The sequence below is a fragment of the Cololabis saira genome, chromosome 17 (genome assembly GCF_033807715.1).
Source record: "Cololabis saira isolate AMF1-May2022 chromosome 17, fColSai1.1, whole genome shotgun sequence".
In the NCBI taxonomy this organism is placed as follows: domain Eukaryota; kingdom Metazoa; phylum Chordata; class Actinopteri; order Beloniformes; family Belonidae; genus Cololabis; species Cololabis saira.
Window position 1 is genome coordinate 36,219,244 of NC_084603.1, and position 15,542 is coordinate 36,234,785.

Sequence of the window (15,542 nt, forward strand, 5' to 3'; positions counted from 1 at the left end):
TCCACCAACTCGAAATATTAATCACTTTTCTCAGTGAACAGCGCTAACGCAGTTCAAACAGCAGGTGTATCCGCCCCTTTAATCTGATTGGTTTCAGATCCTTCCGTGTTAAAAAAAACCTATTTGTGGATCTAGTCACGTCAGGGGAGTCTCAAAAGTCACACGCAAATCCAGCGCAGCTCACAGACAAAAAAACATTTGTAAATCAGGTTATATTTGTGTGTGCATCAAAAATACATTTGTGTATCTTGTCCTACGCACGTGTGAATTGTCCTGTGCACGTGTGAAACTGTGTGTGCATTTGCAAATCGGTCTGTGCATTTGTAAAACTTGTCCTGTGCATTTGTGAATTATGAGACTGTTCTAGCTCCATATTAAAGTCCTCCCTGTTTTTATACTTTTTTGTAACTGAAGCATATACTAAAAATCCTACAAGATACAAGATCATTGAGTCGACCATGATTATTCTAAAGGGAGGAGACACCTGGAGGAAATGCTCTACTGAACTTAAAGCCGACCTGGATGCCCCAAAACCTGAATGAACTGAAGCAATGTCGTAAAAGAACAAACCAAGTGAAGACTGAGAGTCAACTTAAGTTATTGGTGCTGAATGTGCTGAACTACAAGTTATTGAAGTTAGGGGAACTTATGGTGTTTTTCCACTAGCACCTACTCAGCTCGGCTCTCCTCCACTCAGTTTGGTTCTTTTCCACTAGGGGTCTAATGTGCAGAGTAGATACTTTTCTGTAACTATTCTGCCGAGGTTTTAAGCTGCTGAGTCGGCTGTATCTGACATCATCACACTACAGGTCACCGATTGGTCGGGGGGTTGGAGTCAGACGTCTGAGTCATGATGTGACATCAGCGAAAGAGCAACTCCGGCTTCTTGTTCATTTTATTCCGACAGGCAATGGCAGCGCAAAAGTCTGTTTCATGATCCAACTCTGAGGGTCAGATGTTCATAAACCTGGTGCTGAGGAGAGAATTAAAAAGGGATCTAGACGGGAGATAAGGAACGACCAGATCTACCAGGAGCTCTGTCTCTTCATAGATGCTCACGGCTCCAGCTGACTTTTCAGCAGCGCCGAGACAAACTAAGGAAAATTAAAAAGCGTTGCCGCTTGAAACTTCTCTCACTCTCACTTTTTGGTGTCAGGGTTTGACACTTCCCCCAGTTTTTGATTCTCAGTTCTGTCCCTCCTGTTTCCCATCTGGCCTGATTGTCTGCACCTGTCTCTCATTATCCCCTGTGTATATCTAGTCTTGTCTTTCCCCTGCTCCCGGTCGGTCTGTACTGTTTGCTCCCTCCATGTTCTCCTCTAGTTTTGGATTCCTGTTTCTGTTCTGCCTTTTTTGATTCTGCTAAGCAGCGCTTTTGGTTTTGTTTTTGTCCAATAAACCCCTGCTTTTTGTGAACTCCTGCTTCCTGCTCTCCTGCTTTTGGGTCCTCAACTAATCCTCATCTTGACACTTGATATCAAACACAAGCCACAGATCCAGCAGCACATCTATCATCTCCTCCAGGTTCTACATCTTTAGTGTTGTTGTCTTCTTCATTTAGATCACACAATCAAATACGTCACAGCAGCTTCACTCCAACCTCCTACTTCTGCTCCAGGTGGTGGATTGTTATGGAAAAGAAACCAGGCCGAGTTGAGTTGAGTTGAGATGAGATGAGTAGGAACTAGTGGAAAAGCGCTTTTAGTGTTGGCCACATTATCATTATTATTGTCATTTTTTAGCTTCATTTGTGTTAAATAAATAACTGTACGCTGCTGCTTTTTATCTGAGGTTGTAATTGCCTAATACACAGACCTGCTATGATCAGATGGTTTTCTAATGGTCTTGCATACACACAAAACTAAACAGCATTAAAAGAGGGAGCGCTAACTCTTGCATGGGTGTATATCACATTTGAATTTGGCCCAAAATGTTATAAGCTGAAGGATCATTTCGTCATATTGCTTGTAATGCTTTCCCCAAGTATCTGCCCCGTCTCTCATTTCCTCCATCCTCCCATCTATTTCCTGCTGGCTTTCCTCCCTATTCTCCTCCAGTCTGGAGTATCTTCTCCTCTTTTTCTTCTTCTGTCTTTCCTCCTTTCCATTCCTCTTCACATATTCTTGGCCTCGTTTCCTCTGCTCTGCTCTAACATCTCCTCCTTCTGATGGTACGCTCCATCTATCTTTTCCAATCATTCAGTCACCTTTTATATCACAGTCATTTCCTTTTTCTCTTGGTTTGTTTATGTGCAGCCCTCTGTAAGCACATGTGTCACTTCCTCCTGAACTTCTCATCCTCAGCCCATCAGTTTATTTCTTTTCCTTTGGTCTGTTTCCACTCTTCTTACTTTCTCCTCAATCTCCACAGTGTGAAATCCAATTAATCAGCATACTGTAATGCCAGATAAAACCAATACTCTTCTCCGCTCTTTCTCATATCGATTTAAGGAGTTTCTTGTGTTGGCTAAGCAGTCTGAAACAATAGCACACGCACAAAGTTGTTTGCACCAAAACACTAAAGCGGTTCTGGGAACAGGATATTGACTGAACTTAGATCAGGAACTGTCCGCTGGTTTCACTTTCCCTTTTTTCACTTTATCATTTATATTTAAGACGGGTGGTCTTTTCTTGTTGTTGTTGTACGTCGATACCCTTTCATTCTGTGGTGTGCAGTCCATGCTAGGCTGAAACTAACCAGAACCCAAGACTTACTGTACATGAAGTCGTGTTTTTATACCACATTTGCGGGCCGCCGCAAGGGGTGTGCGAACCGTGCGACCGCACGGGGCCTCGCACTATGGGCCGTTTTTTTTTTTTTTTTTTTCCTTTTTTCTTCCCTTATAAATATCAACAGTCACGTTCCATTACAGACCTAAATGTGTACTAGTCTGTGCATATCAATAAATATATGTGCAATGATGCGCGTGTCAGTTGTTCAATACAACTGATCAGATTCAGGAAATTTCCATCGGGGAATAAAAAAAGAAAAAAACTAAAGAAAATGGAAGAGTTTAATGCCTCTCTGAAAGGCTCGTTTGATAAATTTGTTACAAAAGTCACCGATCTGACCGGGTCTCAAGCAGCCGTGGGGCCCCGCGTCGAGTCAAGAGATGATGATGAGGCAGGGGATGGTATCCAGTATTTTGCTAAATGGAGAGTTAAAATTGCGCATATAGACACCTGATCTGACCCGAAAAACCCCAAAATTTTGCGCGCGCTCGCTACGCTCACACACGAGGGCCCCCCCAGCCATTTCGCACAGGGCCTCGCAAATCTCCCAGACGGCTCTGGCTGTGTGGATTATGTTCCCATTGTAAACGAACGCTCCAGGTCTGGAATGCAATCGGGCCGAGACCACCTCTCCTAAGAGATCTCGGCTCGCTTGTTTTGTCCCACATCCGAGCACGATTGCTGTATTCACCAAACGAATCGATCTTTAGGGGGAAACGCTCCCTGTTTCGGAACAACTGCTCCAAATGGGAAAGATGTGAAAGCCTAAGTTATCAGAAACTACAAGCAGGGCTGGGTGATTTGGTCTTCAGTTGATATGGCAATAGTTTCAGACGATTTTTCTTTTTTTTTTTATCTTATATTTTTTATCTCCACTGTGTATTGTGTATATACTGTCCATATTTTTTAATTATATCCGCGGCCCTCTGGTGGTCCGTGGCGGTATTGCAGGTGGTCCGTGAAATTGTAAATGGAAAACAATAATTAAAAAAAAAAATATTTATTTAGACACAATTTATTTTCCATTTCCTATTCATTTTTGTGAATAATTTACCCATCCAAATTATGTCAAATGAGTGAGAGTGAACTTTGTAATATTATAAGCCCTCTTGGCTTCCTATTGTTCATTTTTCATTGACTGTTTTTTGTTGTTTTTTTATAGCAAAAGGTCCAAATAAAAATATACACCAATGCTAATAAATAGCCTATATAGGCCCATACTTTTATTTAAAATCAAGGTGCAAAATAAAACAAATATCCCCAAAAGCAGTGGTCCCCAAGTTGCTTCTTGGTTATAACGGTGGTCTCTGGGACAAAACCAGTTGAAAACCTCTGACTTAGTCGAACCTTTTTAAGGACACATGGACAAGATTTTTTTTGCTTGTAATGAGAAGATAAATCTTGTCTCACTGGCAGATTTTTCTAATTATTTCAAGTGAAAATTTACTTGAAATAGGTAAAAATTGTCAAATAACAAGTTATTTTTCTGGTAATGACTCTTGTTTTAAGTGTAATGAGATTTTTTGACTAAAAATGAGACATTTTAACTAGAAATACAGTAAGACAAATATTCCTGGTAAGATTTTGAGTTTTTGCAGTGTACAAACTGCTGATTGCTTTGGTAAGCTTGGTAGCATGATATGTTTATTGTATGTATATTTATAGATTATAAATATATTATTATTATTATTATTATTATTATTATATTTACAGCATGTAGAGGTTTATTAGTGTAGGCAGGAAGGATCTCCTGTAGCGGTCTGTGTTGCAGCGGATCTGAAGAACCTCTTACCAAAGACACTCCATTGCTGAATCCCTGTGTTGTGATGAGGATAATCAGGGTGGTCTATGATCTTCTTCTGTTTATAAAATATTCTTCTTTGCATTCAGCTCCAGATGCTCCAGAACAGTCCCCAGAAACTCTCCTGATACGGTACAAAAACATTCATTCCCCACAGAGTCGTCATGGGTATGAAATCAGCCAAGTGAGACCAAAGCGTTTTTTTGAAGCAGGATGTAAATATATTTATTTCTGCTCTAAAGTTGGACATTTTGACATGCGAGTCAGTGGAGATTGACTCGCTTTCGCAGCCAGCCTCTATCGGTCAGTGGAGGAACTGCAACGAGTTTGTGGTGGAGCTGAGCCGGTGCTGATTCTCACCTCTACTGCTATAATTACAGTACATCAAAAAGTGCAGACTAAATGCCATTTTTTCTGGTCAAAGGAATTAAAGCATCACAAAAGACTTTATTTCATGTTAAAATACCTTTGATAACAAAATGGTAAATAATCTGCACTAGTTTCATTTTAAGGAATAGCAAAAGTCCTCTTTTTTTCTTGTACCAACTGTGTATTAGGGGTGTAGCAATCTATTGATCTGCATCCACACACTGATTTAATGATCACCCATGCAACACCATCGATGCAACATTTAAAATACCTATCAGAATCCATTAAATGCAATCCTCTTCAATTAATGTCATTAACTGGCCTTTTTTTTATCCATTTTTGTTAAAGAAATTGAACATTTTTAATTTAATTGTCCAGATGAACTCTGATTAAAAACAAACATGACTTGATATTTTAGTTACTGTGATTTGAAGGAAATGGAAGTTTGTGGGCGTTTTGTGTTGTTTTGATATCGATCGCTAGCTCTTGGATCATATCAAATTAAAACTGCACCGTAAGGGACTTTGTGATACCGGCCAACATTAAATTGTGATCCAGTTTATCAATGTGCTACTGTATTATTTACACTGCTCCTGTGTATCACATGTGGTGTTATGTCATACAACAATGAAATAAACACGCAGAGCTGGAGTGGACATGGTGATCAAGACACTCAAGAAAGTAATGATGGAAGAGGAACATGAGAGCGTGACCAGAGATGAGTAATCCTAAACTGTTGTAAAAGCAACTAAACCTCTACCAACTATTCCTCTTTGCTGATCCAACTGTGGGGATGGGTAGCACTATCTGGCTAATAGAGGAGGCTAAATTCTTTATGTGGACACTATGTCTGATGATGATGGGTGCCTCTAGGAAGCTATAATCTAGGAAGCTATAATGCTGTAGTAGGACTAAAGAATATGTTCCCTTACTCTTCAACCCTTTGGTGCGCCCAACGCTACATGCATGTGTTCACACCTGACATTAAAATGCTAGACTCAACTCGGCCTGGTTTCTCTTCCATAACAATCCAGCACCTGGATCAGAAGTAGGAGGTTGGAGTGAAGCTGCTGTGATGTATTTGATTGTGTATCTAAACGAAGAAGACAACAACACTAAAGATGTAGAACCTGGAGGAGATGATAGATGTGCTGCTGGGTCTGTGGCTTGTGTTCCATATCAAGTTAAAAGAGAGTCAGAGTCAGAGTCTCTTTCTCTAATTTCCTCCTCCTGACTCAGACGTCTGACTCCAACCCCCCGACCAATCGGTGGCCTGTAGTGTGATGATGTCAGATACAGCCTACTCAGCCGCTTAGAACTTCGGCAGAATAATTACAGAAAAGTATCTACTCGGCACGGTAGACCCCTAGTGGGAAAGCGCAAAACCGAGTGGAGGCGAGCCGAGCTGAGTAGGTACTATTGGAAAAGTGCTAATAACAGACTATGTAGAAAAATTTTGTTTTTATCAGTACGTATGAGTACTGTTGCATACAGTTTATAAAAAGGCCCATGTCAGGGACTTCAGCTCTTATATACCTCAGTTTTCAGGCCATCTAGTTGTCATTTTAAGAGGAACACAAATGATTAAACAGTAAATGAAAGTTTTGAAAGAGGGGGCGTAGTAGGAGCTTCCATGGTTTTTTTTTTTTCAAAAGGACTTTCTACTCATGCAAGTATAATTTGCATGCAGATACCCAATTCCAGGAGGAAATCGGGTCCTCTAAACTCCAAGCGCAGATCAACCCAGCCATGCATCTATCCCCATGTGGGGTCAGCCCTGCACCCTCCAGACACGGAAACATCCCCCCCCTCCAGTTGTCTCTGTTGCCTTGGCATGTGATTGGCAGTAAAGCCGGGCATACACTGTGCGATTATCGACTCGTTTTGAGCCGATTTTCCAGTCGTGCGACTATTTTTTGGATCAGCCCAGATTTCGACCCAATCGTTGGTCGTGCCTCGTGCAGTATATGTGGGGTAACGACGAGAGATTAACACCTCACGACGAGCTCCCGATCACAAATCGTGTACTCGCAAGAAAATCAAACGTGTTTGAAATCCTGGTCGCTCCTCGTGAAGGAATCGCACAGTTGAAGCAGCTACGACTCGATTTGCCTCATCCTTTCGCAGAGAGCATGCACAATCTCTGATGTTACGTCAAAAGCTATTATTTGTAGTTTAAAGTGTTGCAAATTCACATTACAAATCATGTTTTAATAGCAGAAAAAAAAGACCGCATTTCCCACGTCTGCCCAGCCAATTCCTTGTCCAATCACGACGTTGTCTAATCTTTTTTCATTTATCGCCACACAGAATGGCACAAATTGTTAAAGGCTGATTTATGGTTCCGCGTTACACCAACGCACCGTACGGTGTGCGTCGCTGCGTACCCTACGCCGTAGGCCCTGCGTTGGTGTAACGCGAGATCAGGGCCACCGCAAGGGGTGTGCGAACCGTGCAACCGCACGGGGCCTCGCGCCCCAAGGGGCCTCGCGCTATGGGCCGTTTTTTGTTTTTTATTTATTTATTTTTTTTTTCAAAAATTTTTTTTTTCGTTTTTTTTTCCTTTTTTCCCTTATAAATATCAACAGTCGGCTGAAACTAACCAGAACCCAAGACTTACTGTACATGAAGTCGTGTTTTTATACCACATTTGCGGGCCGCCGCAAGGGGTGTGCGAACCGTGCGACCGCACGGGGCCTCGCACTATGGACCGTTTTTTTTTTTTTTTTTTTCCTTTTTTCTTCCCTTATAAATATCAACAGTCACGTTCCATTACAGACCTAAATGTGTACTAGTCTGTACATATCAATAAATATATGTGCAATGATGTGCGTGTCTGTTGTTCAATACAACTGATCAGACCAAGCGCAGACACAAGCTGCTCTGATCCAGACGGGTGGAGTGTGGAACAAACTGTGGAACAAACTCTCACACAATGTCGAGAGAACGAGACAGAATCAGGAAATTTCCATCAGGGGATGAAAAAAGAAAAAAACGAAAGAAAATGGAAGAGTTTAATGCCTCTCTGAAAGGCTCGTTTGATAAATTTGTTACAAAAATCACAGATCCGACCGGATCTCAAGCAACCGTGGGGCCCCACGTCGAGGCAAGCCATGATGATGAGGCAGGGGAAGGTATCCAGTATTTTGCTAATTGGAGAGTTAAAATTGCGCATATAGACACCCCATCCGACCCGAAAAACCCCAAAACTTTGCACGCACTCGCTACGCTCACGCGCGAGGGCCCCCCCAGGCCATTTCGCACAGGGCCTCGCAAATCTCCCAGACGGCTCTGCGCGGAACCATAAATCAGCCTTCAGTGTGTGCTCTGTGCGCTGTTCTGAACTTCTCTGTTGTGCTCATTTTGCTGGGACGCCGGGTCCCTCCACCGAGACACAACTTTTGCGGTATGCGTTCATTGTTTTGTCTAAAAATGATGCGCAGTGCCCACCCAATCAGAAACGATACAGATATTCTGTGATTTCTTTTTATATATATAAAAAAATAAAATTATAAAAAAATAAAGGATCGCCATAACCTTTGATCGGGTGGGCAGGACGCACGTTTGCCCCAAAACCGGCCTCGAGTTCCAGTAACAGAAGTCCGATGTGAGGATTATGATCGTATAGTGTGAGCAGACGGGTCGCATCTGACAATCGGGACGTACAGTGTGAGACCATAAATCATGGGCTGTGAACTTTTGAACGCAGCGATGTAGTCGTGCAGTGTGAGATGGGGCTGAATCAAACGATTTAAAATATCGCACAGTGTATGCCCAGCTTAAGGTGTCTGATTGGTTGAAGCAGAGTGAGTGGGAGCAGTGGGAAGGGAGGACACACACGGTCCTCACCAGAGAACACAGGAAGTAAAGGATTTAAGCGTTGTTATCTAACAGACCTAGAGAGTTTCTGAGATGTGGCCATTGGAATGAAAACACTTAAAATATACACCCACATCTCACAAAGGCAAAAACCTAGTTTTCATCAGAACTTTTCTCCCTGGTCTAATGCATTATTTAAGCATTAGATCATGTGTTCACGCAAGGCAAGGCAAGTTTATTTGTATAGCACGATTCAACACAAGGTAATTCAAAGTGCTTTACATCAACATTAAAAGCGGCAAGACACAATTAAACAATAAATACCTTATTTTCCGCACTATAAGGCGCACCTAAAAGCCTTTAATTTTCTCAAAAACCAGCAGTGCGCCTTATAATGCAGTGCACCTTATATATGATCATTACGGTAATTTCTGTTACTGTAGTCATGGGGATTGTGGGTAATGTAGTCAGGGGGATTGTGGGTAATGTAGTTGGTGTCGCGAAGTAACGGCGCTAAAAACGTCAGGAATCGTCACAGACGTTCAAGACAACAGCAGCGACGCTGACTCGCATAATGGAGACTTTTGACGAGACGGAGCAAAGCTGGTTTTTATTTTGTTAATAAAGTTTGACATACGGTACTTTTTTTCTGTTTTTCTTTTTTTTGCATTTGCTGTAGGATTTTGTAGCATTTCCTGTAGCGCAGCTCCATCAGGTAGATACGTAACTCAACCCCAGCCACTATAGGTCAGTATTTTACCATATATTTAGTGCGCCTTATAATGTGGTGCGCCTTATATATGGAAACACGTTTTAAAATACGTCATTCATTGAAGGTGCGCCTTATAGTGCGGAAAATACGATAACAAATAAAATGAAATAAAATGATAAGAAAAGAGGTAAAATAATAAAAAGCACAAGTTGTTAAAAAGCAAGGGCAGTAGAGTACAGCAGGTACATCTCATTCTTAAAATGGCAAGAATTACGTTTCTATACGGTCAAAACGTACAAAGACCAGGTCAAAGTATTGTAAAAGTAATCTGTAACAATTCGTACGGTGAATTAAACCAATTTTGACAATTCTATGCCACAATGCCTGTTTCCAGGTCTTATTTCACACAACTGACGAGAATTACGTTTCTATACGGTCAAAACGTACAAAGACATAGACGCAGTTGGAGCATAATCTACTTTAAAAAAGCATGCTCATGCATCTGTCTGGTCTCATGTTTTCCAGAGGAATCCAGCAGCAGCTGTCCAGCTACAGGGAGACGGTGATCCGGCAGGCGACGGCGGCGGCGGGCTCGGCCGTCCATCGGGACGACGCACCCACCTGTGGCATCTGCCGTAAAACCAAGTTTGCAGATGGCTGCGGGAACTTGTGTTCGTACTGCCAGACAAAGTTCTGCGCTCGCTGCGGTGGTCGAGTGTCTCTGCGATCCAACACGGTAAGGGGCCGCTCTCCGGCTTCATCTCATAAACCAACATGAAGAAGCATGATTGAAGTTTCTGTCTTTCATAGTAAAAACATATTACCTGAACAATCCTGGGGCTCTTCCTTCTTCCCTTCCTCTTTTCTCCCTTCCTTCCTTCCTTCCTTCCTTCCTTCCTTCCTTCCTTCCTTCCTTCCTTCCTTCCTTCCTTCCTTCCTTCCTTCCTTCCTTCCTTCCTTCCTTCCTTCCTTCCTTCCTTCCTTCCTTCCTTCCTTCCTTCCTTCCTTCCGTCCTTCCTTCCTTCCTTCCTTCCTTCCTTCCTTCCGTCTTTCCTTCCTTCCTTCCTTCCTCCTGCTCTCTCCTTCCTTCTCCCCTTCCTCTTTTTTCCCTTCCTTCCTTCCTTCCTTCCTTCCTTCCTTCCTTCCTTCCTTCCTTCCTTCCTTCCTTCCTTCCTTCCTTCCTTCCTTCCTTCCTTCCTTCCTTCCTTCCGTCTGTCCTTCCTTCCTTCCGTCTGTCCTTCCTTCCTTCCTTCCTTCCTTCCTTCCTTCCTTCCTTCCTTCCTTCCTTCCTTCCTTCCTTCCGTCTGTCCTTCCTTCCTTCCTTCCTTCCTTCCTTCCTTCCTTCCTTCCTTCCTTCCTTCCTTCCTTCCTTCCTTCCTTCCTTCTTTCCTTCCTTCTTTTCTCCCATTCTCCATTCCTTCTTTTCTCCCTTCCTTCCTTCTTTCTTTCCTTCTTTTCATTGTTCCTTCCTTCCAATGTTCCATGTGTCAAAGTCCTAAACATTTGTCTGTTCAGTAAATTATTAGACAAACTGCACAACTTCGCTCTAAACTCAAACCCCTGATTTTACCGGTGAAACAACTGCATACAGAACTGACGGACTGGTTAAATGGAAAAGCCACATGAACCTGTGTTGATGAGTGAGGGGGACGTTAGCTCGGTTTGTATTAATGCTGGAGTAGAAGATGTCTGGAATCAAGAAAACAATGCTCATTTCAAAAGTATAGAAACAAAATATTCAGCCACTTTCCTTCTCACTGACGTTAAACTAACAGATTATATCCAGATGTACAGTAGGCAACACATACTGTACGTTTATTATGAGTGGGGTCTTTTACTGCTTAGTGCTTGGCGTCGTCTCCACTTCTGAGCTGTGAGCTTCGTCGCTCATATTTTAAAGAGAATACGTTTGGTAATGCTGCTGTAACATGTGGTTTGGGAGGTTTGTGAAAGGTAATAGGACATTTACTGGTCCAACTGAAACACGGCCACTACTCCATCTCTCCTCGGCCTCTCGTCTCCTCTCAGTTGTGTCCGTCGAGGAAACGCCACACTAACATCCACTCCACTTCTACCTCGTGCTTTGGACGACAGGAGATTTTGAGCTCTCGACTATAAGTTGCGTTTTTTTTCATAGTGCGAAAAAATTGTGGAGCAATTTATGTGTGAAATTATTAACACATTATTACCGGTTTATCATTACGGAAGAATATTAGGGCCAGGCAGGAGAAAAAAATTAAAAATAATATTTTAGAGGAGGAAGTGCATTTTTTCATTATGCACTTCGAGAAAAAGTCGAAATATTGAGAAAAAAGTCGAAATGTCGAGAATAATGTTGAAATGCAATTTAGAGAAAAAAGTCGAAATGTTGAGAAAAAAGTCAAAATTTGATGATGATATTGATTTGAAACACATATCACACATATTCAGTGGCATAACTTCAAAAACGTAGCCTTAACGTTCCACTCCAAGGATGTAAGTTAGTTAGTTAGTTACGGCTGCTTCTCCATAGCTGTCAGTCGCTCTGCTAACTGGATTTGGGCTTTATTCACAACATTGTATTTCAACTTTATTCTCAAAATTTCTACTTTATTCATGAAATTTCGACTTTATTCTTGAAATTGTATTTCAACATTAATCTCGATATTTCAACTTTTTTCTCGAAATTTTATTTCAACATTAATCTCGACATTTCGACATTTTTCTCAAAGTGCACAATAAAAAAAATCTCCCCTCCCCTCTCAAATATTTTTTCTCCTGCATGGCCCTAATACGCTTTCGTACTTATATATGTTTTATTCCCTGTTTATTATGCATTTTATGGCTGGTGCGACTTGTACTCCGACTTATAGTCTGGAAAATACGGTACTTAGCATGTGTGAGACGAGTGTGTGTAACCATCGCGGAAACAAGAGACGAAGATGTAAAGATGAGTTTGTCCCATATAGGACTGGTTATGTGCAGCCGCTCAGGCTCTTCTCCATCACAGCGGCCAAATCTCCACCCGGCAGTCTGAAAGTGCAGCTGTACGTCGGCTCGGGCCTCAGGTGTGGGAGCTCAGGTGGACGTGATGAGCCGTGGCTGACGTGTGGGCTCCTCTGTCTGTACAGTGCGCTCTGGATGTGTGTTCAGATGTTTATGCGTGCCTGCACTCATGTGCACATGAGCTACGGCTGCGTGTGTGTGGCCCCGGCAAGGGCTGGTAAAGGTTAATTGGGCATTAGACTGAGCTGTGGACGGAGGGGGTGTCTCTGCCTCCCGGGGGTCCGGAGCTGCCCTATAAACACACCCAGTGGGGTGTGCGTGTGTGTCATCTGCAGCTGGGAAGTGAGTCTTCTTAAATGGGTGTCGTCCCGTTTCTAACCCTCTTCCCCTTCCCTACGTTCGCCGGCGTGACATTTAATGCCCTCACGCACGCACAAACATGCCCGTACTTAAAAGTACATCCTAATTAGTCAGTGGCGGGGAGTGTTCAGCTGTGGCGTTCAGGGCGGCGCGCTAGGGAGGGCCACAGCTCCATTCAGTGTGAGAAGGTCTTTGAAAGTTTCATTTGGCAAATGAGCACAACGACAAGCAGACAATTAAAGAGCAACAGAACAACAACCCTCCTCTACTGTAACACAAGTTTGGACTTAATTTGTCCTCAATAGATACTCTGATTATTGCCCAACGGTTGAAAAAAGCATGACTAGCTTGTGTCAAACAGACATCAGGGATGCTCTAATAGCTAATTATGAAAGGACTGAGGGGAAGTTATACAGTCTTAAAACACTATCGCTACACTTTGTTCCCTTAAATCGGGGGTCGGCAACCCGCGGCTCTAGAGCCGCATGCGGCTCTTTAGCGCCGCCCTAGTGTCTCCCTGGAGCTTTTTCAAAAATGTTTGAAAATGGAAATAGATGAGGGAGGGAAATATATTTTTTGTTTTAATATAGTTTCTGTCGGAGGAAAAACATCACACAAACATTCTTAATGTTTTCCAATGCTGTAAAAATGTGTGGAATAAATATAAAATTTCAACATTTCTGTTAACGAAGATTTGCGTCATAGGCTGCGACAGACGTTTCTACCAGCAGGGGGCGCCAGGCAGGAGGCTGTTGTAAACACACCGGCCAAAGGGATTGTTTCCAAAGGGAAAAAGGGTGTTTTATTCTGCTTCAGCTTTCTTACTAAACTTGGCTAATCACCACCTCACTCAGACAACAAACTTAAAGTGGCAGTTTTTTTTTTGTTTATTCTAGCTCAGTGGGTCCCCCTACAGATGTGGAGGTGAAGTTTTATAAAACAATCTGGTTTACTCTTGTCTGACCTCATACTCACGGCCTTTCATTTTCTCTTCTGTCACTACTTTCACAGTCCCTCAGGCTCCACTGGTATGATGTGAGCTGTAGTTGTGCTTTTTCTTTGTCATTGATGTGTAAACTTATATGTCAGTGTCGCTTAAGAGCCCAGATATACTTGCTGTTTGTGCTTGCGTTCGCGTCTGTTCGTGTCCTTTTGCATGCACCACCAACTGCAACGTCGCTCGCGTAGTACGCAAGGAGAGCACGTCGTACCGGCGGTCACCGATAGGGGGCAGTAAGCAGAGCAACAGTTGGAAAACTGATTAAATATTTAGTAGTAGCGGTCGTAGCAGTAGCAGATTTGAACAATGAAGAAGTTAACATGACAACATTGGATGAAGAGGAGAGTATAACATTGCTTTGGTTGCGATCTCGGCAAAGGAAACGCCAGTGACCTCCGCGTCGTCACTTGTCTTTGACTGGTATCAGACCGGGACCAGCGCCACTCGCGGCCACAGCGAAAACTGCAGGTCGCTACGCGTTCAGTGTCTTTTTGAGAAAGTGCCCGTTGACGTGTCAAATGAACGCAGGACATGCGTGTCGGCCATGATGCGTACGCGTTCTGAACTGCAAGTATATCTGGGCTCAAAGACAGCTGGAATGGTAGTGCAAAATTGCTTTGTTTGGATTTTCCAGTAGCAGGGAGAGGAGCTCGCGAGACCTAACAAATATTCCTCAAAATGAAACTGAAATTGGTATTTTAACATAAAAAAACGAATTTGTGTTGTTTTAATGCTAAACATCAGTGCATATTTGGACATACTGTACATTATTTTACAACTCAGCTGTTTGGTCTGACGGATTTTTGGGGGTTGAGCAGACTTTTGAAGGACTCCACTGGCCAGCAAATGCTGAACTTGAACTACTTCAGTAAAACAGAAACGTCCGTGCATCAGCGTTTGTTCCTGGAAAGATTGTTAGAGCATTGCAATGCTTTGTGATATCATGTTTGTTCAAATTTTTATCTGTCTTTTTTCCTCTATACGGCTTACTGGATTGCAGGAGGACAAAGTGGTAAGTGCTGTTTTTTATTTATTTACTTCTTGACTATATAACTCTTGCCTTTAAGACATTGAACCTTAATGGATGGAAATAACACCCACACGTGTGTGTATGTGTCTACTTTTGTGTCTGTTGTGTAGGAGTAGCACTATGTGCACTATGTACTACTAGTGTATGTTATGTATACCTACTACACAGAATGGGTTATTAAATGGATGGTATTCAAATACAGTAATCCCTCGCTATAACGCCGATTTGCATTGTGCGTTGTGTTCAGCATTCTGATTGGCTAAACAGTCTCCCTTCACTTCCTGTGTGTCAATGTCGTTACTGTTTAATATGTACTGTACATGTACATAAAACAGCTTGCCAAATTTACGTTTGCAAATTTTCACCAAAACCCATAATGTTGACAAAATATTCTGCACCGATTCTCCCATTCAAATCGAGTTACTCGGGTCGCAGTGGGGCGGTGCTGATCTCTGCAATTTGAAGCCTTGTATAATAATTGTAAAAAAAATAAAGGTTACTACTCCACGGATCTCACCTATCCGCGGGTTCTTTTTGGAACGTAACTCCCACGAAAAACGAGGGATTACTGTACACTGATCTCCTGGACTCAACATCATCTCACAGTTACACCAGAACACAACTCTCCATTTTCCTTGTTAGTTGTTGTTCGCTTCGCTTCCCAATGAAGGCGTTACATCTGGAAAGCAAGGCTGGACCATCAACGTACTTGTTGGGACATAAACTGATACACC

General features: G+C 42.5%; 1 protein-coding gene across 1 annotated transcript in view; it reads left to right on the plus strand.

The window, feature by feature from the left end:
• The window catches only part of LOC133463574 (regulating synaptic membrane exocytosis protein 1-like), a 71,821-nt gene extending 56,897 nt beyond the window's left edge, over positions 1-14,924 (plus strand). Inside the window, exons 3-5 of the mRNA XM_061745168.1 lie at positions 9,959-10,169; positions 14,779-14,790; positions 14,919-14,924. Coding sequence (XP_061601152.1) covers positions 9,959-10,169; positions 14,779-14,790; positions 14,919-14,924 — 229 coding nt within the window. The remainder of the gene's footprint in view (positions 1-9,958; positions 10,170-14,778; positions 14,791-14,918) is intronic.
• Positions 14,925-15,542: the final 618 nt, after the last annotated feature.